General features: G+C 39.0%; 1 protein-coding gene across 2 annotated transcripts in view; it reads right to left on the reverse strand.

Moving 5' to 3' along the window:
* RSBN1L (round spermatid basic protein 1 like) overlaps nucleotides 1–27,821 on the reverse strand; it is a 54,583-nt gene that overhangs the window by 9,834 nt on the left and 16,928 nt on the right. Inside the window, exons 3-7 of one of the 2 annotated variants that reach the window (XM_040593956.1) lie at nucleotides 16,572–16,832; nucleotides 16,189–16,253; nucleotides 4,523–4,660; nucleotides 4,190–4,332; nucleotides 795–962 (exon numbers count right to left, since the gene is read on the reverse strand). In XM_040593956.1, the coding sequence (XP_040449890.1) occupies nucleotides 795–962; nucleotides 4,190–4,332; nucleotides 4,523–4,660; nucleotides 16,189–16,253; nucleotides 16,572–16,832 (775 nt within the window). Of the gene's footprint in view, nucleotides 1–794; nucleotides 963–4,189; nucleotides 4,333–4,522; nucleotides 4,661–16,188; nucleotides 16,833–27,821 lie in introns of both variants that reach the window. The other variant, XM_040593955.1, reaches the window with a different exon arrangement.

Here is a 27,821-nt window from a genome sequence, read left to right on the forward strand (position 1 = left end):
CTGCACTGTAACACAAATTTGCATAATTTCATCCAAAGGGAATTCACCCTTCTAATTTCTAGACAAAGAGCAAAAAGTGGTTTTACTGTATACATATGTAAAACTAACCTCCAAAACTAAGGTCATTCCCCCAAACGAAGGTCAGAACATCCTCAACACTACTTCCTAGATTTGGACCAGGAAGCCCATATAATTAGGGGCTTTTTTTATTTGGCTACAATGCAAAGAGCTTCAAATGAGACACATTAATTTCCTAACTCTCATATGAGAATTCCAAACACAGACACCAAAAAACATCACACAACCTCCAACAGGATTCTTCCTAGGTGATCCACCATAAGTATATCCGGCTTGTAACAGCCATGACTTTGAAGCAAAAGCATAAAAACTCTGATCATCTCCAGATAACACAAAGAAGTGCCAAAAGGTCTTCATGTGCACCTCTGAGTCAGAAACTCAGGTCAGTTCATTTGCAATGTTTAAAGCAAAACAAGTGTGAAGTGTTTTTACATCTAACTCACTCTGTTACAGCAACTCAGTTACAGCTACTACACTCATTGCAGAACACCTTACTAGTTTCAGCCACAAAACAAACCTGTATGCAGTCTAGCAGAGGGCAAACACATCTAGTCCACAGAGACAGAGAGGGAAAAAAAAAAAAAAGTCCAGTATCTATTATGTCTTCATTAAACCTCCAATACTAGATTAACCTATTCTGTGCTCCTTCTGCTAATTATAAATGAAATGCAGGCAAATTTTTTTCCAAACACCTAGGTAAGTCAATCAACACATACCACTCTCCACAGCGCACAGCCTTCAATACTCCCACAGCAGCTGTAGTCTGTCGTTCAAAGCCCTGTCCGATGTGATCTGCATGGGCTCGTGTCCGATCTTCAAATAGCATTTCACGGGGTTCACTGGTGCGAGGTAGGTACTGCAAGTTTTTTATTTCATTGGTAGTTCTGTATACAAAAAACAGTATTAGTGACACAGAATTTTTTCTTTATTACCTAATTTCCACACCATAGCCAATAGGTTTTTCTCTGTTCAGCGAGAACATGTAGTGAAATGAGGTGAGCAGTAACACTTAGTATAAATTAAAAATTTAATGAACTATGCAAAAAATCAGAACACCTATACAACAAAAAAACCAAACACACCAACAAAACCCCAGCAACACCAACAAGAGCACAGCATCAGGGCCCTGAATGCACTAGAAGGCCCTAACGACTGAGCAGCCTCACCTACAGTCTCCACCCACAAATGCAGGCACAGAGACCAGGAGACTCATTTTATCTCAGGCCTGAGCCACGCTGCAGAATCACTGGTCTTGACCTCAGCCAGAGGTGTGCTGGGCCACAGACTTGCTTCCCAGTTTGACCTCTAAACAGCTTTGTCACGATGGATCTGCCGGGCAATCACTGGACCTGATCCTCACTGTCAGAGCAGCTTCCTGGCCTGACCTCAGACATGCCCATCACCACACGTGGGAGTCGGGCTGAACCTGGCCCCCCAGCCCCCCAGCCCCAGGCCTGTCCCACCTGCCCCTGCCCTACCCCAGGCACTGTGAAACTAGGGCCTACCATGATCAGCCCCTGGCTGGGAACTGCCAACATTTCCCACTTCCCAACTATTAGATACACATTTCTACTGTCCCTAAAGTCCTTCTTCATCGTTTGTGTTTCTATCAAGCTGCTGGGAAATGCATTTCGTTCTGTCACAGAATGGGGCATGAGAAGCACAAAAAGATTATTTCTTCAGGGTTTAATGGAAGTGAAGGAAACACTGCAGAGCAGGAACAGAGCCACAAGACTATTTTCTTGGCCGCCTGGAGCCAACATTGTCTGCCACACTTTTCCAAGAGCTGTTTATAATCATAACAGCCAAGATTGGAAGGTACATGTCCAGCTGCCCCCGCTCAGCTCAAGTGGGTTACTCAGGACTGTGCCCAGTCCAGTTTTGAGCAACTCGAAAGATGGAGACTTCACAAGCTCTCTAGGCAGCCTGTCATAGTGTTCAACATTCCAGACAGTAAACTCTCTTCTTCCTCATTTTAAATGGAATTTCTTGTAATTCAGTTTGTGCCCATCACCTCTGGTCACACCACTGAGCACTGCTGAAAGAAGTCCTTCTTACAAACTCCCATCAGGTGCTTATAAACATGGATATGATCCCACCAAGCCTTCTTTTCTCAAGGGTAAATCCCAGATCTCCCATGCCCACCTTTAACACCACCAGACTTGCTCCAATATGCCCGTGTCTGTCTTGGACCGGTGAGCCCAGAACTTGATGTGATATTCTGGATGTCTCAGCAGTGGTGAGCAGGGGGGGAAGAATCATCTCCCTCAACCTGCTGGCAGTGCTCTTCCTAATCCTGCCCAGGAGGCTGCTGGCCTGCTTTACCAGGAAGGCACACTGGTGGGCTTACGGTCAATCCACCAGGACCCCCAAGGCCACCTCTGTCAGGCTGCTGCCCAGCCAGCTGGGCCCCAGCCTGTGCTGGCACACAGGGCTGTTCCTCTTTGCGCGCCCCTGTGATGACTTCATGCGTCCACAGAGTTGACCCATTCCTACAGCCTCTCAAGGTCACTCTCGCTGGCAGCACAACCCTGTGGTGCATCAACAGCTCCTTCTGGTTTTGCAACACCTGCAAAGTTGCTGAGGGTGTGCTCTGTCCCATGATGCTGGTCGTTAATGAAGATGATGAACAGCATTGGCACAAGGTATCAGTATCCGAGTTACTGCAGTAGCATCTGTCCTCCAGCTGGACTTTGTGCTGCTGATCGCAACCCTTTCAGCAGAGCAGTTAACCCAAGTCTTGAACCACTTCACTGTCCACCAGTCCAGTTTGTCCTTCATTCATTTGCCTGTTAGGATTTACAGGGGATAGGTGTCCAGTGTGGAAAGCCTTGCTAAATTCAAGATAAACCACACACCTGGCACTCATCCTCTAAACTAGTCATTTTGTTGTAGAATGTTATCAGGTGGATAAGGTATGATTTCCCCTTTGTAAATAAATAACAGTTCCTCCAAATGATCATCTTGTCCCTCACGCTTGAAATGGTGTCCTCCCGAAGATGAAGGTGAGACCGACTGACCTGCAGTTCCCCAGATCCTGCTTCATATCCTTCTAAACAACTGGAGTGACATTTGCTTTCTTGAGGTCCTCACAAACCTTTGTCCATTGCCATGACCTTTCAAAGATGATCAGGAGCAGCCTTGCAATGATACTGGCCAAGTCCCACAGCACTTGTGGATACATCTCATCAGGTCCCATGGGGATTTTGTCTAAATTGTATATCTCTTATGTTCCTTAACCTGATTCTCCTCCACTGAAGATGAGTAGTCCTTGCCCCATATATTCCTACGTCTCCAAGGCCTGGCATTCCTGAAGGTATATCCCATGAGTAAAGGGCAAAGAAATCACTGAGTATCTTGCCTTTTCTTTGCCTTGTGCCTGCAGACCCTTTGCCCCATTCAGCAGACATTTTACATTTTCCCTAATCTTTCTTTTGCTGTCTATATGCCTGTAAAAGTCCTTGCTGCCCTTCACATCCCTTGCCAAATTCAGCGCCAGATGGTCTTTGGCTTTAACTGTATTGCCTTCGTGGCTGGGGAGCGTCTCTATACTTCTTCTGAAGCATTTGACTGCTTCCACTGCTTGTATGCTCCTATTTTACATTTGAAGTTTGAACAAGAGAACTTTGAAGACATAATATTCAAGCTCTGCAGAGAATATCCCTACTCCTAAGCTGGTACTTATACCCTGTACCACTGCAATGCTTAATGATGTCATTTAATGTTGGAGGTGTTAGTTTTCAGATGAGAGAGAAGCCCTTGTCCCTTAAGATCTTTAAACATCCACTCACATTTAAGAACCGGGGTATTAATTCCAGTCTCATGGCATGCATCAGTAGTTGTTTGCCTGTTCATATTTCCCCACAGTTTTCACCTTAAAATCCTACTACAGCTCCAAAGAGGACCAGCACCTTACTTGGCTAGATAGTAAACACATTTTCAAAAAATCCACATCCATACAAAAGAAAGTAACTTAAAAGCATATGTTGAGATGAAGATTTATAGGAATTTATATTTAGATACAGTATCAACCTGTAAAAATGTTTGGGACAAAATTAGTTAGAGAAAGAATACTAACCAGACATTTATTAAGCAAAATAATTCAACATACCTCTTCCTTTTGAAAGGTGACTTTGGCATGTCAGCCACAGGGATCATCTGTTCTCCTGGACGTACCCACATAATGGGACCATCATCACTGTCTTTACGACTCTCTAATTTTAAACTAGAAAGTGTTCCCCATGGCAGTGTACACTAATGGGAAATACAAGCCACAATTTTGAAGTGAGTTACTTTAAAAAGATTTTAAAAGCAGCCTCTATCTGTCACAATGGAAACATTTATTAGACCACTCAATTATCTAAGCAAGATCACATACTCTCAGTTTTATTAGAACAGCAGTATATTGTCCCCCTTCTCCCAACCCATTCCCTTCTGTCCTTACTTTTAAGAAGGGTGATTCTTCCAACATATCAAGGAATTCAGGGAAGTAATCCCCCACTTCCTCATCAACTGCTCCAACCAGGCTGATCTGTCTCATTGGGCCAGCTCTATACGTACCATGAGAGTATGTTCTTTTTACCTACAAGTAGAATATGACAACAAAAGTTATACCGAGTCCACTACTGTTCAGAGTCTACGTTCAGTAAACGCTCTTAATCTCCATGTTTGTGTTTTCTGACTGATATTAGTCCTACAGTCTTCTGTGTACTTCCGATTATTATGAAGTCAATTAATATGAGTTCATCACCGAAGACAGAACCTCTTAAAGACACAAGACAACTTGTATTTTACTTAAAGTCTGAAGGTAAGATTGAGTAACTATAGCCTTTCAAAAAAGTAACATTTGGAAGTAGAAACTGTGAAAAGGTATTAACATATGGTCTGCTCAATAACTAGTAAATAAGGATTCTTACCTGGATTACTCAACTGAATTGATTACTGGCTGAATTTTTACCTTTTTCCTGTAACAGTTACGCAGAGCCCTGAGTTACAAGTAATTAGCATCTGAACTTTTACTCTGTTAATCATCTTCTCCACTATGACCTCTGTGTGAGCACGTTAACTGGAGCTAATTTATTACAGTGTAAACAAGGCTCATTACAAGTTAGTATAGGAAAAGAACTACACTTATTCCTTCATTTTTGCTGTGCTGTGCTAACACACCTCACACTCCCTTAGAACTTTAACAGCTATAAAATTCACCTCATGAAAACTCTTTTCTTTTTAACTTAAACAGAAACACATCTCGTTGTCAGGTTTTTTGTTTTTGTTGTGGGTTTGTTTTTTTCAATAATCTGATCTTGTTGTGTTACATCAACAAAATACTTAGGCATGAGATTTATGAGGATCACTTCCCTTTAAGCTTCCAATCTCCTATTTAATAGGCTGAAAGACACAGTGGTATTAGATGAAGCATGACCAGATCAGAACAGAGGGAAGAGAAAATAGTTTATTGCACAACTCAAGTAAGGCTCTTGCACTGCATCTCTAAGACATTCTGCATCCAAAGCAAGAAAAAAGGTAGAAGAAAAACAGTTAACGAAGTACTGTTTAGCTATGGTCCTCACCCAAACAAACCATTAAAATTCCTAGTAATTATGGCAGGACAGAGGAGAATAAGCATCCTTTCCTCTGAAAACAGGACTAAATCGTACAACATGGAACAATACTGTGCCCTGCTGAGAAGCTAGACTGAGGTAACCTGACGCATTCCAGATACACAGAACTAAATACTCTTCTTCAGATCATCTTAGTTGTCACACACACCCAGGGAAGTGAGGACTGGCTAAAAGTAGGATTTCACAAAATGTCTGAGCTAGTGTAATGGCAAGTCAGCACAGACATACTGAAAAGAGCAGTACTGCTAGACAGCAGTACTCCTCTATTCCCCAAACCCTTAGTCATACATTCTTGTAGCGTTTTTGCATGGACATCTGGTGATTTTATGATGAAACATCAGAAAACATACACTTTTGCCAAATCTGCACTAGCTCAGTCCTCAGCTCTATCTGCACTGGCACAAAGCATCAGGAGGTCACACAACTAAAGCACTGGGACAAGGAAGGGACACTCACATGTGTCACTTATATTACATCACTGGCTTACTGGATAGACCAATTACAAAGTACCCTAAACCCCACTTTCTCAAGCTACAGATAATCATAAATCTGTTCACTGTTTACTGATAAACTTAAGATGCAAAAGGATGCTGCTTCTACTGGCATAAGTATTCCACCACTCCAGGCCAGGATGTTAAGCTGCTGTTTTCATCCACACTCCTGATTAGAGGGAACCATTTTTCTATCTTTTCTGTTGCTTTCTTCTGCTACCACTACCATTCTCCCAAGTACCAAGTGACAGGACAAGAGGAAACTGCCTCATATTATGCCAGAGGAGGTTTAGATCAGGTCTTAGGAAGTTTCTTCACTGACAGGGTTTCTTAAGCATTATTAGAACAGGCTGCCCAGGGAAGCAGTTGAGTCACCAACCCTGAAGGTATTTAAAAGACATGTAGATGTGGCACTTAGGGACATTGTTTGTGGTGGTGGACTTCAGTGTTAGGTTAACAGTTGGACTCTTACAATCTTAAAGATCTTTTCCAACCTAAATGATTCTAGGATTCACACAGCATATGATAAATTAGCTGTGGAACTACTCCAACTGAAAACTCTACAACTTCACCCAAAATTACGAACTGAAGTTAGGAGAGGTTCCACAGCTTTCAGCTGATCAACTCACCCATCTGGCCTATGTACTAGGTGTTGGCAGTGAAGCATGAAATCAGCAGAGTGTTTTAAGTGCAACATAATCCTTGCTTAAGGTAAATCAATTAAGAAATTTCTTACATAGGCCCAAAAACACCATGTCAGTGAAAGTTAAAACTGAAAGATCAGCTCAACTTTTTTTAAGCATTATTGGTCCATCCCAATTCGCTCCTAGCTCTTCTGACCAGTTATGTTCCCCTCATTCAACAGGCAGAGCAGATTCCTTTTCAAGATCCAGCTTTGGAGAGGTGAAATGCCAAAAATAATGCCAAGATAATGTCAGAGCTACAGGACGAATGGTTTCTTCTGGGACCATATTCAGATTTGTATCATTGCAAAGAGAATAAAATGTTTGAGTGTTTCAAGAACTCTGTGGTGGGTTAACCCCAGGCAGCAGCAAAGTACCATAGAGCCCCTTGCTCACTCAACACTCCCAACGGTGAGAGACAACAGGGAAAGCAAGGGAATGCATGGGTCCAGATAAAGACAGATTACTAAGCGAACAAGAGAGGAAAGCGAATAAAAGAGGAAAAAACACAAAGTGGTGTTCTTCATCACCCACTACCGCCCACAAGCGGATAGATGTCCAGCCAGTCTCCCAGCAACAGCCACTTTCCAAACCAAATGCACCCCCTGGCCCTCTCCGTTTATTGCTTAGCACATTACATGGCATCAAATATTCCTGCAGCCCATTTGTATCAGCTGTACCAGGCATGTCCTGTCCCAACTTCTTGTCCACCCCAGCTTACTCACCAGGGGGTCTAGAATGGGGAAAAAGAGAAAGCCTTGATGCTGTGCAAGTACTGCTCTGCAATAGCTCAAACACCAATGTATTATGAACAGTTTTAGTCACTAATCCAAAACACAGCCCCTTAATAGGCTACTATGAAGAAAATTAATTTTAATCCATGAGACCTAGTACAAACAGACAATAAATCCATGCTGGTGATGAAAAAAGGGAAGGTCTGCTCCCTCTCTTTCCCTTCTTTCCTGCTAGCACTGTCTTCAAAAGGTAGACTGGGAGCCATCTTAGGGAATGGATCTGACTTCAACCCACAATTACTTGAATTTAAGAACATTATGTAAATAAGAATTAAATAAAGACACAGCTGATAAAGACTAATGCCTGGCCAGAGAGAACCTGGAAGAGGAGGCAGCTGTTGGCAATGAAAAGTAACTCCTATCTTCCATGGAATATAGCACCCTAAACTCTAGACTCAGATCAGGAGTTGCTGTTTAGATGATACTATCTTAAAGAATTAGAAAAGCATATAAAAAGGTAAGGTCATTTGTGGAGGTAAGAACTAGCTAGCAAACAAAATTAATTTTCACTCACTCAAAAATTAGACTGCTACTAAGTAATAATGTGAAAACACTGAACACCTTCCCCTGTTTGACCATGACAGAAGTAAAATTAATCCTCTTAAAGACAACAAATTAAGTCTAATCTATGGCATCTCAGATAACAGCAACACTTTACTTTTACTGTCAGCATCCTTTGGCTGCTTTGTTCATAGGAAGGGAAGTTTCCTCTGTATTTTTCTAAACTCACAAAAACAAACAAAAACTGATGTACCAAAACCAGTACTTGTTCATTGAATTCTATATATTATGTGCTGACCACAAAAATCAAATATTATACAACTTTTATAAATAATCTTCCTCAATGTCGTTTTACATTACTGTATGCCTATGTTTTTAGAATGTTATAAATGTGCTCAAATAAACAGCATGCAGTTCTTCTAGCATGCAGACATTGTGAACAGAATCAATACACATATGCAAAAAAAAAATGAATGAAATCCAGTATAATACAATGGACAAGTAAAATAGAAACATATAACCAAATAAACACAACATAGCCTAACTTCTTTCTTCTTGCATAGCTTAAATTTGAAGTATGTCACCTAAAAGCACACAAAAGGAGACTGTCATTCTCTTGCATCAAGGGAACGGGAAATTATGACAGTAGAACCACCACTGAATTTAGAATTAGTAAAACTTGAGAATTACCTGCTTGTACAACTAGTATTGCATCAACGGATTTTTTTAGTGTAACTGAACTTGCTCAGTTTTAAGTAAGGAGTGCTAAAAAGCAAATATTTTGCAATAAGCATCTTTGTGCCTAAAAGAATCTGAAGACTAAATCTGAATATAGACACATAAAATACTGACAACAATATATTTTAGCATTATCATTCTACAAATAGGAAACATTTTAGACACTGTATGTTAAAGACGTTTCCATTTTCTGTTTGGAAGAGAAACAAACTGGAAGGAAGTGTCCAGAGAAAGCAAGCGTTTCAGTAGACTGATTTTTTTTTTAACAAAAAAACACCCACACGCACACACAAAAAACCCAAATAAAACCCAAAACCCACACATGAACTAGGGCAAGTTACAACTGAATTCCTATTTTTAATACAGTAGGGTGGTGGGGTTTTTTTCAGTTAAGTTCTAACATTTTCTTGTGAGAATTTTAAAATTTAAATTTCTTTCAGTTTTTTAGCTTTAAAACCAGGAGGTCTGGAAAAGCAGCCTTCATAGAACAAACTAACAAAAAAAAACCCCCAAAAATATCCAAACCCACTGAAAGGAAAATAAAAATCAAGAAACCCACAAAGAAAGCCCCGAAGACCAACAAAAGAAACAAAACCATTAAATCACCATAATCACCATAAAAATATGCTGGGAGATCAGATGAAATAGCGGGTTTCATTTCACTATGCAAGTGCACAAGCAATGTTTCATAGAACCAAAAAAATCCAGCTTCACATTCACTGTTATTTCTCTAAATCTGGTATCTCAAATGCTATAGTCATGAAGAAGCAATGTAGCATTATTTTCTTATCTGGAACATTTTGAAAGAAGTGCCAAATGGTTTTCTGTTCCTTGCCAACTCTTTTCAAATCCTAAACTGTTTACATATATTTTCAGTTCCAAATGGGAACTGATAGTGAAGCATCAAAATTTCACTTAAATATTCATCAAAATGGCTCTGAGTTTAAAAATACTTGCAAATGTACTTGCTACTATTTACTTTTAAACCACATATAATTCATACTACTTCCCCCCTCCTCTTTTTTTTTTTCTTACGTCAGGGTTTTCATATCAAAGTAAGATGCCTTTAAAGTTACAGCATTAATCACAAGGTGACAAGGTGATTCATTGTCATTTAAGCTTCAATTTCAATAAATATACAATTACCCAATTGGAAGTTTCTGGAAATACAACCCTAGTGTTTTTACTGCAGTATAGTTCCACCAGTACCCTTTTATGACTGTAGTTTATCACTTCACATTTCAGCTTGCAGATGAAATGCTCAAGTAATGCAGTGGATGGACAGACATTTTTAAAAGCAAGATAACCTATTATTCTGAATTCTGATGACACACAAACAGTGAAGCAGTCTATAAGGGATTTAAATAAAAAAAATAGCATCAATTAGATACCTTCACAGGAAATAATCTTGTGAAAGTGGAGTAGCTATCATGCTCTTTTCACTCAGCAAGATAGGGTTCAGTCTCAGATCCTGTCCAAGCTGCCAGTATAAACCTCTAGGAGGTTTTTTAGGTTTGTTTTTTGTTAATACAAACTATACAACCAGAAAAGTAACATAGAACTATCACTTCATATTTAGTGGCTGAAACTGTCAAAAAGCAATCTAGAAAGATAACTATTCTCCAAGTGGAAAACAAATGAGCATGTGTCGTAGATTTCTAACGGCATTCCATGTGAATTGATTCCTTGTTCAATGGTATCCAGTAACTGAAAACTTTCTTTGCTTGGAAGACAATAAGCTGCTGTTATCTATCAATAAAGTCTTTTACACATAGTCTTATGAATTATCTGACAAAGAGTTTTACCCCCAAACTTCAAGAGGTGAGGAAAAACCACTCATTTGAAAGTCACAACACAAACATGCACTATCACTACTATTGCATTTCTTCCTCCAAAACACTTATTCTTTATGCTATCTGAATATCCAGTGTTCACCCCAGTTAACGTAGGCAACATGGAATAAATTACTTCCGACGAGGAAACAAATGGCAGAAATTGTTTCTCTGAAGATACAAATTAACTGCTGTTACTGAATGGGGTGGATTGTGTAGTCCCGTACCCATCCTTTAGTTACCTCTAGCATAGTAAATAAAATTTTCTAACTCAGTAATACCACTCACTCAGGAGCAGGTTTTTAAGTTTTCTGCTGGATTCACAAAACAAACTGAGCCACCAGTTAGAGAAGCACAACAGCTTGGCACAAGAACACGCAACTGGGTAGAAAGCAGCAAGGACATTCTCTTTTAGCAGCAACAGGTGCTAGACTGGCTCTGACAATTTGTCTAACTGCACAATGAGCAGTGCAAAATACAAGTGACTTTTCCTAAACTGAAGAGGCTTAATGACAAGTATCCTCACATAGTACGAAGGTAGTAAGCAAGCTTTAATAAATCAATGACAACTCAAAAACACGGAACAAATTCTTCAAAGCTGAAAGAGGATAAGCATACCATCTTAAAGAAGCAGGTATCAAGAGAAGCAAGACACAGACACCATTTAGCCTAGTTTCAAGTTCCAGAAGAAAAGTTTGCTAGATACTCCCATCCTAACCCCCTAGAAATTAAGACTGTAAAAGCTAATAAGTATGGTAATGTCAAAAAAGTACCCCAATCAAGTTAAACTAACCTTTCTTTCTATGACAGGATAGGCTTCTTCAAAAGACCAGTACACACCTTGTCATTTGACATTTGCATTATGTCTTCAGAACTGCTACAGAAACATGGTCTAACATAACAGCAAACCCCTGGCAGTTTTAATTTGTCTGTGTTCACGTAACTATGAGAGGGCCAACGGTGGGGCACACAGCAAGGATCTTACCTTTGAACACAACATATGCTTATGAAACCTGCAGGTAACACAAAGCTGCAAGCCCACTACAGGAATGGATCAAAACTAACAAGACCTTAGATAAAACGGAGAAGGGTTCTGAATACAAAGATATAATTCAATTTGAATAAAAGCAAAGAACTACACCCAGCAATATATAATGAACTGCATAAACACAAAAAAGGGAGTGATTCAGCTTAGCAGGATCCGCTGCTACAGCAGATCATCAACCACTCTGAAAAAGGCAGGAATAGATAACAGAGCAATAATTTGCAAGAGACTTGAAGCAATCTTCTCATACTCCTTGACAATATATCAGGCAGACACTGTCCATTTTCAGTAGCATATTTAAAGAAAAATAAGGCTGAATGAAGAGAGCATAAGGGGAGAGCAGTAAGACTGATAAGGATATAACACAATGGTAGACTGAAATAACTCAAATTACTCAAACTAGGGGGGGGGAGCAGCTGTTAAGCAATCTTCAAATAAAGAGAACAGGACAGAAAGGCATAAACTGTTTGCCTTATCCACTAAAGATCAGAATAAACAGACTTGCAGGAGGATTAAGATAAGAGGACAAAGGAAAAAAAAAAAAAAAGATTTTTCAACAGATTTCTTTGGCAAGTGTGAAACCACCTAGAGATCTCCAGCAAACAAGTCAGACAAGCACTTGTCAGATACAGCTTTAAAATAGTCAAATCTTGTCTTGAAGCACAGAAATTTTGGGGTCTGTTGGGCATTTTTGTTCACATATACTAAAAAGTTGCCTCTGGAACAAGACTGAAGTACAGTGAATCCAATCCACTCCACACTTAGTTAAATATGAGATGTGTGCTTTGGGGTTTCAGCGAGGCAATAAAAATTTACAGTTGGCCAGCATGAGGGCACAGTAATGGATTCAAAATATTAGAAGCATTTGCTTCAACACCAAACAGCTTAACTGAACTGATGTAAGCTGCAAGCAGGTGGTAAAAGCTGATTATGTTCTTTGAAATCCTTGTAAGAAACTGGCAAGTAAGATTCATAGCTATCAGGTAACTGAGGCAGCTATTACCATCTACAAAGTGATGGAGCCCAGAGGTGTCCCTAGAGCAAACAGTTTTCCATCACCTGAAAGAGTGACTACTGGCTACAAGGATACTCAGACTAATTCCATTTTGCCTTATTATTGAAACAGTCTGACCAAGCCTTACAGTAGGCAGTTCACAGAAACAGAACTGTTCCATTAACCTAAAGAATTTAAAGAATTAAGGACTACTTAAACATAGGCCCAAACTAGGTGATGCAAAACTCCACTCCCCCTGCCCCAAACTTAAAAGCTAATTCTGATGAGACAGAACCAGGTCCAACACAAACTCCTCTCTCCTGTGCCAGCTGTTAACTATTCTCACAAGCTTCTGCCCACTTTTGATCTCCTAACAAGCGAAACTGTATTACTTCTGTCTGGCACAGGTACATCGGGAAGGAAGTTCAAAGGAGCTCATTTTCAACTCCACAATTGTGAAAACTAAGTAAATTACTTGAGAGATACAGACTTTCCAGGCAGACTTAGGAGGACCCCAACAGGTTTAATCTTGCCAATAGAATTCACTGTGGAATTTTCTTCTTATCCCAGAACTCACTGATTTGAAAATATGCATTACTTAAAACAAAAAAAAAAAACCTCATCTGCCACAAGACAGGGTGAAAGATTGAGTAATACTGAAAGAATCACCTTGAAAAATACAAAGCCTGATAAAACATAATACTTTCTATTTCAGGGTTAGCTCATCTATCCTTTTTATTTTTTTAATGCTTTTTAAATGCTTATGTTTGTCAGACATTACATGTGCTACAATCAGTTCTCAAAAACAACCAAAGAACATCATGTACTGAAGGGAGCCTCATTTCAGTGTTTTAGTTAAAATTAGCGAAGCAATATCCAGGTTTCTTAAGGCTAAAGAAGGTTGAGATAGATACTCAAAGCAGACTCGATAAAACTGAGCTCCTATTTAGACATTAGAAAATTACTCACATCTCAACTGAGACTATATAACAACTGCTAGACATTGCTCAGGCAGCTCGAGACAACACTGAGCACAGCAGCACAGCTTTTGCCATGTAGGAACAGAAAACTACATTTAAAATGTCACTGAAACGCGCTGCAACAGCGCATTAGAATCCCTTTTAAAAGGTTCACAAAGAACCTCACAGAGACAGAATACTGTCCATCTGCACAAAATGTAACAGTTATGCAATCATTTAGTACCTTTCATAAAGGAAGGTAGAGGCAGAAAACAGAGGTAACTCATACTAATGACGCAAATTTACACACACGGCAAAAAATACAGCTGACAAGTTAAAACCACAAAATTCCCAACTCCGATTCGAAATGGTCCTGTCATATCCCTGGAGGATGTGCATTCTGACACAGCATCACTATGACTATTAGACTCCCATACTCCTTCCTAGACATCTTTGATACTGTCTCCAGTCAGAATGGAGACTACTAAGCTAACAAAGCCTTTCAACTGTAGCAGATCACCTAAACCAAAAATATAATGAAATAAGGAAAAACAGAATTAACAGCTAGGCAACCAAGATACTGACTTAAATATTTCAGGCAACAGTGATGCTGCACGGAAGATCTTACGCCAGAGTAAGTCTGGCGTACATCTGCATACATTATTTATACACATTACACTTTACGTTAGCAAAAGTACAAGCAGCCAAGCATTTTCTGTCAAGCAACCAAACTGGCAAGTGATAAAATGCTATGAAAACTAACAGGAAAACTGAAAGAAAACAAAAGAAAAGAAGATACAAGAACTAAGCATCCAGCCAAGTAAAATACAGGTTGTAAAACAGACTATGAAGGTGACCAGCTGAATGCCGTAACACTACAGTTTGGCTTCTTTATCTACTACATTCTCCCACCATTCCTCCATCACTTACAGAAAAATGGGAAATTATGATCTCAACCCAAATGACCACAGGACTGATTTAACTACAGATAATAGCAATCCCATTGCAATACCAAGTTAATCCATCCTTTCTGTAAAATAATTCCACCATAATCCACAAAAATAAAATTGGGGGTTTCTAAACTGTTCTTTTAGGGCAGATACTAGCACACAGCTATACTTGCATTAATATTGCCCAAGACAAGAGATTGGACAACATACAAGAACAGATACAGCTGTTTATATATAAATTACCTAAGACAGGGTGGCTCTGGGTACCTGCCCATAATAAGTTCTGTGGTATTTAACATTAATGTAATGACTCATACTGAAAAAAATAAGAAAAAAGTGAGTATGTTTCACAGAATATTCATATTCCATGGCAATGGATGGATTTTTAACCACCACTGCAGATGCTCTCTTGCAGCAACATTTCAGTTCTGCATATCCTTGCGGATAGCACACACTTCAAAATTGTCAATAATGCAATAGCGTTCCATTCAAATGTTTACATAGCTGAAGGAAAAGAAACACGTTTTTCATTAAAAAGATGACAACTTACACTTGAACTCTTCATAATCACCTTAAAAGACTAGAAGTTTAAAGGTGCTTCATACAGCCTCTAAATTTACAATTAGGGAGTTACAGAGACAATTGTGAGAAAAGTTGATATAATAAAAAAAAAACAAACAGGATTGAGTTCCTTCGTAAATGGTTTCAGAATATCTGTATGGGCTTTACACAACAACCTCGTCACCAAGGTGGCAATCTACTTTTTTTGCCCCTGAATTTAAAAGGCTTGAAATAGAACTAATTTATATGAAATAGTAATGTCATCTTCCACAGCAAGTTAATAAATAGCAGAAATTATGTTTAATAAGCAGCTGTTATTAAAAGAGTATACAGTCATTTCTCCAGTAAATAGAAAATAAACCCAACAAAAATAATAAAAAGATTCAAAAGATGCCTGCCATTTTGCCACATAACAGCTGTCAGGAGAATACAACTAACTGGGGGAAATGCGGAGGGGTAAGGATCAAATTAGGAGCTACATTAAAGGAGAACTTAATGGTGGTCAAGGATGAATTTAGAACCCTCAAGGTACAAATACAACTCATTAACTGCGCCCCACAGAGATTTTATGGATAACATAGTTCTAATGTATTAAAACATTTCAGTTTTCTGAAGAAGTTGATACAGATAAACTAGAGTTCAAACACCCAGATAGCCACAGCTAAATCATTTTAACCATCCAAAACTCAGTTAAGCTTCAGCTGCAAGAAAAAAATGCAGCAAAACCTACACACACACGCATGCAGACACGTCCCCTCCCCCGTAAAACACAATTTTTTATCTCAGTTAATAGGGTCTCTATCTTTTTATATTACAGAACTTATTACTTCAAGAATTTCCTTGTTTCTAGTGTTCTGCAACATCCATACAGCACAGCTAATAGTAACCGTATTCTGAAAAAAACCCACAGTTGTTTGAAAGTAAAATGTATAACCTCTTACCTGAGCATGAAAATTTGACATAGTCGTTGTCTCTATATCTTTCTTTCCCAAAATCTCCATTTTCACTGGTGAATTGGGAAAATTAAATGAAAAGTAGTCTAAAAAGTCAGGTAAATAAGTAGCTGCCCCATGAACAATACCCATTACATAGTAAGCTGCACAGTTTTCATTTTCACTAAAAACCAGACCCACAAACTCTTCTGCAAATCTCTCCATCTCCACAGGAGACAAGTGGGAGAGTTCATTACTGTAGGCATGGATAACTGATGCACCTCCGTTAGGCTGGTGCTCAATATGAATCAGCTGTTTGAACTCCAATGTGTCCAACCTTTTGAGTTTATTTTGAACCCGTGGCTCCTTTAACGAGACAAATGGAAACTCACTGTTCTCTGGTATCTTGGACTCACAGTCCTTCTTGGGATCCATATTTTTCCCACTGAAATCCTTAAGATGATCATCTATGATGCCTTTGGTTTCCTGATCCTCAATATCGGAAACCAATCCTGAGCAGATAGTCTGAATGGATTTGCTGTACATTTTTGGACGCTTCCTCTTCTCATTCTCTTTATGTTTCTTTTTCTTTTTCTTCTTAACTTTTTTAATCTGTAGCTCTTCTGCACTGGTTTTTGGTTTCTCCTTCCCACCTGTTGAGAGGAAAAAAAAAAAAAGATCTAACTATCTTTATATACAAACTACATACTTAAAGATCAGGATTCAAAGTTACCAATACCCTCACTGTGGCACACAGACCAGAGACCAGTATCAAGGGTCACAATATTTATCTTACTGAAAATGAGTAGGAAGAGACACCTGCCACGTTCACATTATGCCAGAGAAATAAGCTGGGGGGGGGGTAAAAAAAAGTTTCCCAAGGCTGCTTTCATGATGAGTCACAATCCTTAATCACACCCGTTAACTGATTATCAGCAATCACTGTGCCAGAAAGTTGAGACACATTATGTGACAGCTGTCAAACGTGGCCAAACAAGGGGTTTACAGTCAACAAATACCAGCCATCATCAGCAAGCTGTTCACAAGATGCCACTGCCAAAACTGACCTTGTCAGATGGCTTTACATGGTCATTCTCCCAGAACTAAATAAACTTTAAGATGTATGTGGAAACATCTGAAAACTGACCCCATACTACTTAAAAAACACCACAAAAACCAAACAACAACTTAAACAAAACAAAGCCACACAAAAAACAACCCATCACCAAAAACCAAAACCTCACAAAAGAGAAGTCAGCTTCAAGTTTACATAATACACAAGCTGAACAGAAAACAAACTGAATAGCCTAAAGGCAAAAAGTACTCATTTGGGTGTAACATGTTCAAGCAATTCCCAAGGCAAACATTCTCCCTTGGTTTTGGGGTTTTGTTTTGTTTTGCAAGTAATAAATGCAGTAGCCAGAAAAACTTCTGTCACTACGCTGCCCTGAAGTCTAGCAGTTGAGATAATTTCACAATTTGATAAATCAAATTACTGGTCACGTTACAGCGCAAAATTATATTCACAACAAGGAATTCAAGATCAGCAAGTTCAGAAGCTGTTTAGAAGTTAAGTTTTGCAATGAAACACAATTACAAATTCACAAAAGTTAGCCAGTCTCTACTACTATGCTGTAGTAGACCAATTTCAGGTTGCAATCTTCAGCCCAAGTAATTCACAAGAGTCCTAAAAAAATACCAACAAACAAACCACTCACAACTGTTGGTGCATAGAATCACATATTCTTACTGATAATTAAGAGGTTCACATATGGAAGGTGCAGATACTAGAAAGGAGAGCAAGCAACGAAGACATTTGTGTCTGAGCCTCTTGAGGTTCACGACAGCAACTACATACCTCTGGGATTTCTAAAGTTGAGGCAGTCGAGCTAGTTATCTCTCTAGCTTCTACCTTCTCATCTTGCAGGGGGAAGAGGTGGTTTGTGTGCCCTGGGGTCACTCAATTCTTATTTAGCCCAAACAAGGAAGTGGGCTCCAAGATTTCTTAACCTTATCCACACAGTTAAGAGCTACAAAGACTCCCTTCACTTTAAAGTAGATGTGTCTTGGCATACTCTATGAGCACAACTTCACTTTTAGCTGACCAAGTTCAACTGCCAAAAGGTAGAGTATCCTCATGAGAATCCATCCTTTCATTAGGCTCAATTTAACGTAAAACCAGCATGGACCTCTGCAACTGGACTGCTTCATCTAGTATATGCAATATTCACTACTTGGTTAACCTCTTCCTTCTGCCCCAAGAGTCTCTAAATCTAGTGGGCACAGGCAGGCCAGAAAAAGCAGCAACACGTGCAAAACCAGCCACCTCAACCTTAGAGGAGTCCTGAAAACAGTTCATTGCACTCAAGTGCCCTGGCACCCTCAATGTCGTCACCTGATAAAAAACAAAGAAAATCACCTACTGCTTACTTTCTGGGGTATTCTAACGATGTCATTATGGCACCAGTTCCAAAAACAAAGAAATGGTTTACAATGGTAGGGAGTTCAGCATTACAGGCTTATAAATCCCAACCCAAACATCAAAATACAGAGACATTTCTTTCCACCTCTTGACTGCAGAAACATACAACTAGAGAGCATCCAAGAGTCTAAAGGCATTTCAAACTCCTAAAAATGCTTTACCTTTAAAAATTGTTTCACTCTACACATTAAAATTTGTTGCTACATTGATAGATACCATAAAGAAGTCAAACATCTCAGATATTCTATCAGTGTGAATATAGAAAATACAGAATTATAGCACTGAATGCTGCAGCAGGGTGAGGCAGAGGGAAGCAGAGGGGCTAACTGTCAGCCCATTGGACTTGTTCTCAAATGGAGTTCAGATTTTTGTAGGGACTGGTCACTCAGATCTGAGACTTCTTGCATGGCTGGGAAAGGCTGCAGATTTATGTTCACTGGAGTACAATTAGCAGTAACGTAACTGGCAATAAATACAACAGCTTCTAAGCAAGAAGCTATTTGCTATGGCAAGAGCCAAATTGTTCTCTCATAGTTTACCACGTCTATAATCACTGAAGAAAACCTTAAGGAGACTGAAGATGAGCATCTATATGCCCTTGCTGAACATCCAGCTATTAAATTACATTCCATTATTACCAGTTGAAAAGTACTTAAATACAATATGGGTATGAATCTGTATCTGTGCAAAACTACCTCAAAAACTGCAACTTTGTTTCCACATTACAAGAAGGAAGAGTATCTGATTTCCCCTTTCAATCTGTCCCATTCCCTGCCTTTGATTGTATCTTCCAAGAAGTTTTACTAACATTCAATTTCATTCAACAACTCCGGTAATATGTGGTGGCTGATTTTTTTAATCCATCATTTAATGTATTTCACAGATGCAGCTACGCCAATAAAAAAAAAGCAAAACAAAACAAAACCACCCACAAACAACAAAAAAACCACAACAAAACCCTTTTAAGGTTACAAAACTACTAAACTACAAAACAGGCTTCCTAGAGAGGTGGTCGATACCCCAAACTTGTGATTTAAGAGCCATTTCAACAATGCCCTTAACATGCTTTAACTTTTGGTCAGCCTTGAAGTGATCAAGCAGTTGGACTAGATGTGGTAGGTACTTTTCAGCTGAAAGTTATTTATTCTAATTAGCAATAAGCAGCACTCAAAAGAGCAAAGCCAAGGTCTCAAAAGCAGCAGCACTTCTATGACAGAAACAACAACACAACCCACCCAACATCAAATTAAAATCAGACATATTTTAAATCTGTGTCTAACTATGTGAAGTTCACATAAAACATATGATTACAACTGGTTTTGAGTACAAACCTTTTATAAATGTTTATTATATATTTTAGGAGGAATTACACTAAGACATTTTTGAAGTGAAAAACATTTATAATTTTGTGTTTGTTTTCATATCACCTCCATGAAATCTCCAAAAGGGAAAAAAGCTCTTAACCACAAGATAAAAAAATTATTTTTCCAGTGTCCACCCCAGTCCTCCTTCAAGCTTGAGAAGAAATTTTCTTTTTCAGCTTTAAGTAAAAACATTTTAATACTATAGACTCTTCTTACTTTTGACCACAGAATACAAGGGTTATGCTATTTACACATGTATCAAGTATTGAAGTTGATCAGTACACACTTTCCCAAATCCTAAGAACTTGCAAAAACAGTGCAACAATTTGGAACCAAATAAATATCTGCTAGCAGCCTCTCATCTCTTAGCACAGTTCTGTTCTTTTCCACAGAAGTTTTGGATCTCTGCATGTCAACAAGGATAGAACCGAGGCCATTTTTAATCTGAAGCACCTGGAAACCAGAGAGCAATCACTGAAAACAAAAGGCTGTGTAACAAAAAAAAAAAACAAAAAAAAAACAAAAAAACACACACAACCCAAAACCTACACCACACACCAGAAGATCTAAGATGGGAAGTAGCAGAAACCCCCGAACTACTACTTGCAACTGGGAAGAGAGAAAAATCAGTGGGGAGCGTATATCCTTAGGAGACAAAGTAATCTCTTCTTCCAAGGGTCTGAGTTACTGATGCCGCTGGAGAGAAAAAAAGCCTTAAACCATGGAAGTCAGGAAAAAAGGTATTTCAAATGGGATTCTTTTAAAAAATTACTAGAATTAAAGACTTAAATATATATATACCAACAAGAGTCAGACAGTTCCCTAAAAGCACTTGAAGCAAAAATTGAAAGATGACTTCAAAAACCAATTAGTAGTTTTGAGACTTTTTCACATTTACACAAGCTTACACTACTGCCTACACAGGACAAGTTCTGTCAAGAACTTCATTTTACACTGGCAGTAAATGATGTACATAGGAAAAATTATTTTTTAGATACTGTAGGCACTGTACATTGCAGAGGAAATTAGATTGCAATATTAAATTGAACACTGGAAGACTGGAAAAATGTTAAAACTCATAATTATTTCTTCAGCCTTCAAACATGGCTATATGATACAGCTGAGCAATCTAAGAGCTCAGTGCCACAGATGGGAAAAGTCCAACTTCCCACTCTGCCAGTGCTCCTGGCACACAGTCCTGTACCATTCCTGGTACTGACTGATGCTCATCTGATTGCATAGTAAACTGACTTAATGGCTCAGCAGACAACTATTCACCGTGCTGCTAGATTAGTGACCCGAATTGGTTCCCTGTATTGTCAGACAGGAACTAGAGAATGGAGAGCACCGACAGCAGGCAATGAGGAACAGCAGAACCCACCCCCCATCAGTGGCAGCAAACCGTTATCTACTTAGCAGCATTCCCCAGTACACCTTCATCTGCCCACCCCAAGCACTGAAGGCTGAATTTTTTATGGGTAAAATAAAAATACACACACACCCCACACTAACTTAGCATGTATATGAGGTAGGACCAAGTTCCTATCAAACCTTAACAGAAACCTTCCTAACCCAAAAGTTTGAACTTTCACATTTAAGGTTAAAGTTACACAATTTACCTTTTTAAAGATAGCATTCCAGTACATTTAACTGTAATACGGATCAGACTGCAATTTCTTCCCTCTTTCCTTATTACAGTGAGCATGTGGGTGGTGCTGTACAGTGCTTGTTCCCAATACTGCTTTGATATCAACATATGCCCAAACATAGAATATTTGTGTTCAATTATTTTTGCATACAGCAAAGTTTTCCTGAGAAATACAAACACAAAATGGAAAACTGATTTCCAGTAGTATTTACCAGCAAAGCTTTAATAGAATTTCACAGAATGCCTGCACATCTCTACCTAAGGGTTCTGCTCTGCTGAATTTCAAAGATCCACTCTTAAGTAGGTGTTTCAAGCTGCTCAGAAATTGTAAAGACTTCAATAGCAAAAGGAATTAATTTGCGGAAATACTGGGATTGCTATCAGCAATGCCCAATAAAGTACTTTCATCTTATTCCTCCTTTTGCATTAGCTGTAGAGAGGAGCAGAAATACACTCATTCAGTCACCACTCTGCTGCATATATCAAAATACTTTAAAGCAAAATGTGCTGCTTCTTCCGAAACCAGTAATGCTGCTTTGACACTTGGCTGACAGACACCAAAAAAAAAAAAAAAGAACAGCTGCCTTCAATGTCACCTTCAATGTCTCCCTAGGACAGTAATCAAGTTACCTCCCAGCAGACACACAGAATTTGTTGAAAACGTAAGCAAGCGATCCAGAAGGCTAAATAAAAATCCAAACACTGTAAAGACTGAGATACTCGAACTAGCTTTGTTTTAAGCAAGGTTTGGCAGCAGTAGCGCAGCACTTCATGCAAGATAACTTGCTCCACCTCTTACGTTGTTACTATTCAGGCACACACTCACAACCCAAAACTTTCAAAACAGGTGTTTCAGAGTCATCACCAGCAATCATAAAGGTGCACACATACACACACATAGAACTGCTAGAATCTAAACTTCAGCCAAGACAGGAGCCATATTGCAATGCACGACATCCTGTGTCCCAAATGCATTTAGACAAGCACAGCTACTGGAAACACCTATAAACAAGACGAAAACCTTATTTCGCTGCATGATTCAGAAACACAGAACAGCAGTAAGAATTTTCACTTGTATTAGAAAAGTCTTTTATTTAGGGTGAGTGAGAGAACTGCTTTGGGACTCCAAGAATGAGGAGTAACAGGGGTGGGTAGAAAAACCCTCAGCACCCATAGACATCTACAGGAACTTTCCCCTTGATCCAATGTTAAAAAGCAGGCTGAGCGAACACTTCACTGAGTGTCAAAGCCCAAAGAACAGCAAAATAAAATTTTGCTTATTCTTTTATTTGGCTAGCAATATCTGCACAAAGATGAAGTTAAAAATACTGTGCAAGATTTATAAGTAAAATGTAAGAATAGAAACCTGTGTTCATTCTGTTCGTGCATGCACACACTCAGCAATAACAGAACTACCTCAAAACAATTTTTAACCACCTTCTAGGCAAGTCAGGCCTTACATACCACAAACAGTTCTGCTGCTGCACACATCTACATGATAGGTAGATGTTTCAAGGTTGACACAGTAAATTTATTTCTTGTGGTGCCACAATATCCCTGTCACTCACAGGGCAAGACTCATTATTAAGGACTGAGACTCAGAACTGTTCTAATTTTACGCAAATAAGCCAATGTTCCATTGTTACTAGATGGTATGTACTTGTAATTTAAATTGGTGCTAGACAGCCCAAACCCTGGAAAGATTCCTTCCAAGTGTGCATTTTTATAAGAAGAAAACTCAGAAATTACCTGAAGTTGATTTTATGTTGTGTTTTGTCCATGACATCATTTGATCTGAACTTTTACTTAAGCAGGGGCCACAAAGCTTTTACTTCAGTTGTTTCAACTACAGCAGTATTTCTCAACTTCAAGGTCACAGTCCCAAAATGGTTAGGAACTTTAGAAGTTTAAAAAAAATACTAAAACACAAACCACCACACCCCAACATTAGCAACAACACTAAATTGTTCTGTTCCCACAGTTTTCTAGCTAACAGCTAGTAGCAGGAAGGGAGAAGGGATACACTTTTTTTTTTTTTTTTTTAAACACAGCCAGTAACCAGTCAGTTTTTACTTCCTCACTTTAGGAGGGCTCTGTCACCCAAGTTTAACAGAGCTGGGCAGCAGCTGGGGGGGGGTGGGGGGGTGTAGGAGCACAAAGGAAAGAACACCAATGCAGAGGAGCCCTAAGCAGGACCACATTTCCTACATTTTTCAACTGAGCACAGCATCTTACTCATTCTATGGCACACAAAAAGTCACAGAAGTATCAACTAACTGCAGCTACACTACTTGTTCTGCAGTGAGAGATCAGCCTGGCTATTCTTGTCATCAGCTACAAGACATTATGTAAATCTTTAGCTTGGTCCTGTACCAACTATCTCCTACTGTAGTACTACAAGAAGTTCTACCTAGCACTCTCCAGTAAGGGGATAGGTAAAAAGTAACTTCCAACTAATGATCTTCACCTTCCTCCCATAGGCTCACAAGGTGAGACACGCGACTCAAGCATTTTCTAGCGTTCTCACTGCAATTCAGACTAAAGCTACTGACATATTAGAGATTTATGACAACCCAGCTTTGCTACAGCTCTCCAGGCTAAGTCTTTAAATAGCCAACACAGAAATCCCAGTTCAAACCGCAAGTGTCCCCCCGGATCTTCCAAAGAGTTTAAAGTTCATAACCACAAACAACTACAAAATAGCTTAGAATACGAGCAGCCAAGACACCATCCACCAACCAGTAAATAAAATACGCATAGACAGCGCAAGTGTTCTTGGAGGCACTGCCACTTACAGTAGCAAAAAAGAAAAAACCCACACCAAAAAAAAAAGCCACCCAGCACAAGAAAAACCACAAGAAGCCCTTTAGATCCTAAAAAGCCCTCAAGCTGGTAGCAGCCAGATAGTTAACGGACAGAATTTTCCATTTTGATTTTAACATATCATCATGTATTACGAATTTTTTTCAGTGGTTTTCAAAAGGGTTAGAACAACCTTTAACAGTAGAGTTAAAACATGCACATAGAATTCTGCAGTCACTCTGCAAATAAGGAGAATGAGCAAGATCAACTGCTGACAGGTTGAAAAGATAATATACCATGTGCTGAAAACAAACATAACTTCAAGGTGTCTCACTACACAGCCCAGGAAACAAACCAAACAGCAGGAGTACCACTGAGAACTGACAGCTATCTTGTTCTATTTATAGGCTTGAAAGCTTGACTATAAAACATCAGAAGAGTCAAGCCTGAAATACATCAAATAATCCTATTTTATGCTGTCTCTGCCCTCCTGGAAGTTGAATAGTCACAATGACCTGGAGAATTCATGATCTTCAGAAAGTGGCACCTATAGACATATGAACACAGGATGCCCTAGAAGCTGCTACAAGGATACACATTGACTCCTACCATGTTTAGCTCATTAATGTAACTGCCTCTTACCCACAGCCACACAGGAAAATCCTAATATGCTTTGCCCCATACTCCTTCCAACAACTGCACTTATGAAAGCTTCAATGGGATGTCGTAAGATAAGCAGAAATTTATAAAGTGATTAATTAAAAAATCTAAAGTTTAAAATATTTTCAGTTAATTCTATACTTTCATAGTGTTTGTTGTAAACTTTGCAGTCTCTGGAGTCCAGTCACCAGAGTTACCATATTAAATACGTATACGTAAAATTACAGATTGACTCTTTAAAATACTTTTACAAAGTACACAAAAAAACAGCAACCTATTATTCCTTCCACACTGCTAAATCTCTACTCTCCAAATAAGTTAAGATTCAAATTAAAAACCGTAACAGAAATCCCACCCAGACTGAAAACAAGGATAGAAACTTGGTGGAGGGGGAAGGTGTAACAGCATATTTCTGTTCAAAATAAGTCTGCGTATAAGAATGAGAATCTATAAGGTGAATCACTCAGGGCAAAATTTTTTGTGCAATTCCACATGTGTGGATCTTAAAATAGTCTATGGGGTGAAAAATGCTAACTTAATCATCTCAATTCAATGAAGCCTTCAACTTCAAGCAGCAAAGGCAGTAAACTCATTCCTTGACCAGCATTTTTCATCCTGCTATGGAAGAACTTTAAAGACAATTGAGTAACCCACATTAGAAGCAGATGTTTTTTTTTAAATGACTGACAGTTTTATCTGTGGCATCGAAGTTAGAACTGAAACCCACTTTACGTATACAACACAAGCACAGGACAAAAAAAATATTTATTGTGCACCCAGCCTAGCTACCTATACTAAGCAAGAAGCTGGAGTTAGAAACACTGTTCTCAAACGAAGAGTTCCTATAAATGTGACAGCACTGCAATTCTCTCTGGAGTCTTTAATTCTTTGTCTTTGAAGTAAGGTAATTAAACTACAATTATTTCCACAGTCTTCACCATAAAGAGAAGTACCAAATAATACATGTGCATACGCTACACAGAGCCTATCATAATTCATACTCACAGCCTTCAGATCAGTATTACAGATTCTTAAAAAAACCACACACACACAAAACAGTCACACATATGAAAACCTTTTAACCTGCATAGATTTTGTAGGCAGTGGTAGAAAAAGACTTTTGTTCTTCATTGCAGTACCAGAAGTCCTTGCTACAAGCTCCAGATCCCCACCTCCAGCAACGCACACTTCAAAGCTATTAGAGCACAGCTCTCCATCCAGCTACCACCTGCTCCATCCCAACACAGCTGGCACTGACAGTGTCTCACCCTGCCCAGACAACAGCAGAGGCTGCTCAAGTCCAACACTGCTGGTTCATTTTAGCTTTCAAAGATTTATGGAGCCAACTGAAAGGACTAGCTGAACTGAAGGAGTAATGGAGGCTGCAGTAGCTTCAGGGGTAGAAATGAATCAGTTGTGTAAAGGGATGGGAAGGAACCAAGAGCAAACAGCTCCAGAAAATGTGGAAAAGCGATCCACCAGCTACACAAAAGGTAAAGAAATTTAATACATTCTTTCTGAACAAATGTTGGAGGCCCACTGGAATTTAGAACAGCTCTGCTCTTAGTGATCTCATAGCACATATTCCGCCTGTGTTTTACTCACGTATTTTAATAGTAAAAATTGATAACTTGCTGCTGAAGGACTGTGAAGCAAAGTCAGTATTACAGGCAAATCAGTGTTGTGGGTTGTGTCCCCTGCACCCTTACACCAGTCTTTCCCATCCTATCAATGTCTCATCAACTAAAACACACTGCATACAAATCCCTCAGTGTTTTCTCTAAAGGCACACAAAGACAAAATAGAGCAGATAGAAAAAAGCATGCAGCATGACTCAGAGGTAGGTCTCGTCTTAAAATATGCCAGGTTTTATAATTACTTCTGTGCAAAACACACCTATAAAAAAATTTAAAAGGTTCCTAAGAATGTACAATTAAATGTAATTTCTCCCAGAAGGATAAAAAAATCTTTAGAAAACAATTCATACTTATTGTGCTGGTATGAATGTCTATAAAGACGTTGGTTCTCCCTTCTTCCCTGCATTTTGGCATTCCATAAACCAAGGCATTCAATCTTGCAGAAACACACACTAGGCATTTCTCCTACTGCATTTTTAGAAATCACTGTGCTCTGATATAATAATGAGAAAAATACCATTTTTTCTTTTTAAAGGGGAAACACAAATGGGACTGTATACAGATAAGCCTATTAATCCTTTTTCTTTCTGCAGGACCTCTAGCAACCCTCAGCCATGTCCTGCTGTGAATTTTTGTAATGAAACTTTCAATTTTTTGAAGAGGTAATGTTTTCATTATGCAGATTTTGAAAAGTAAATTTACAAAATCAGGAACTAAGTGATTTAACAATAAGCACGTTCCAAGCAGCTTTTTTCCAAAAACTGAGCTCTTCCTTCCACATAAACTAAGAGAAAAAGGAGCAATTATGTAGCCTTATTCTACAGAGAACACAGCTCCAAGTAGAAAAGGACGACAAAAACTCTTTTTATTCTACATGTATAAAAAAGCCATCAGAGCCAAATATTTCCTTTAACAGCCTCAGGAACAGCAAAAATACCCATTTTTTAGGGGTTGCCCTTCTCCAGAATGAGCAGGTTTTATCACTGCTTTCAATAGAACCACAATTCAAGTTTGGGCTGATGAACAGCTTACATCCCTAGGCTTCCCAG

This window comes from Falco naumanni, chromosome 5, assembly GCF_017639655.2.
Source record: "Falco naumanni isolate bFalNau1 chromosome 5, bFalNau1.pat, whole genome shotgun sequence".
NCBI classification, from domain to species: domain Eukaryota; kingdom Metazoa; phylum Chordata; class Aves; order Falconiformes; family Falconidae; genus Falco; species Falco naumanni.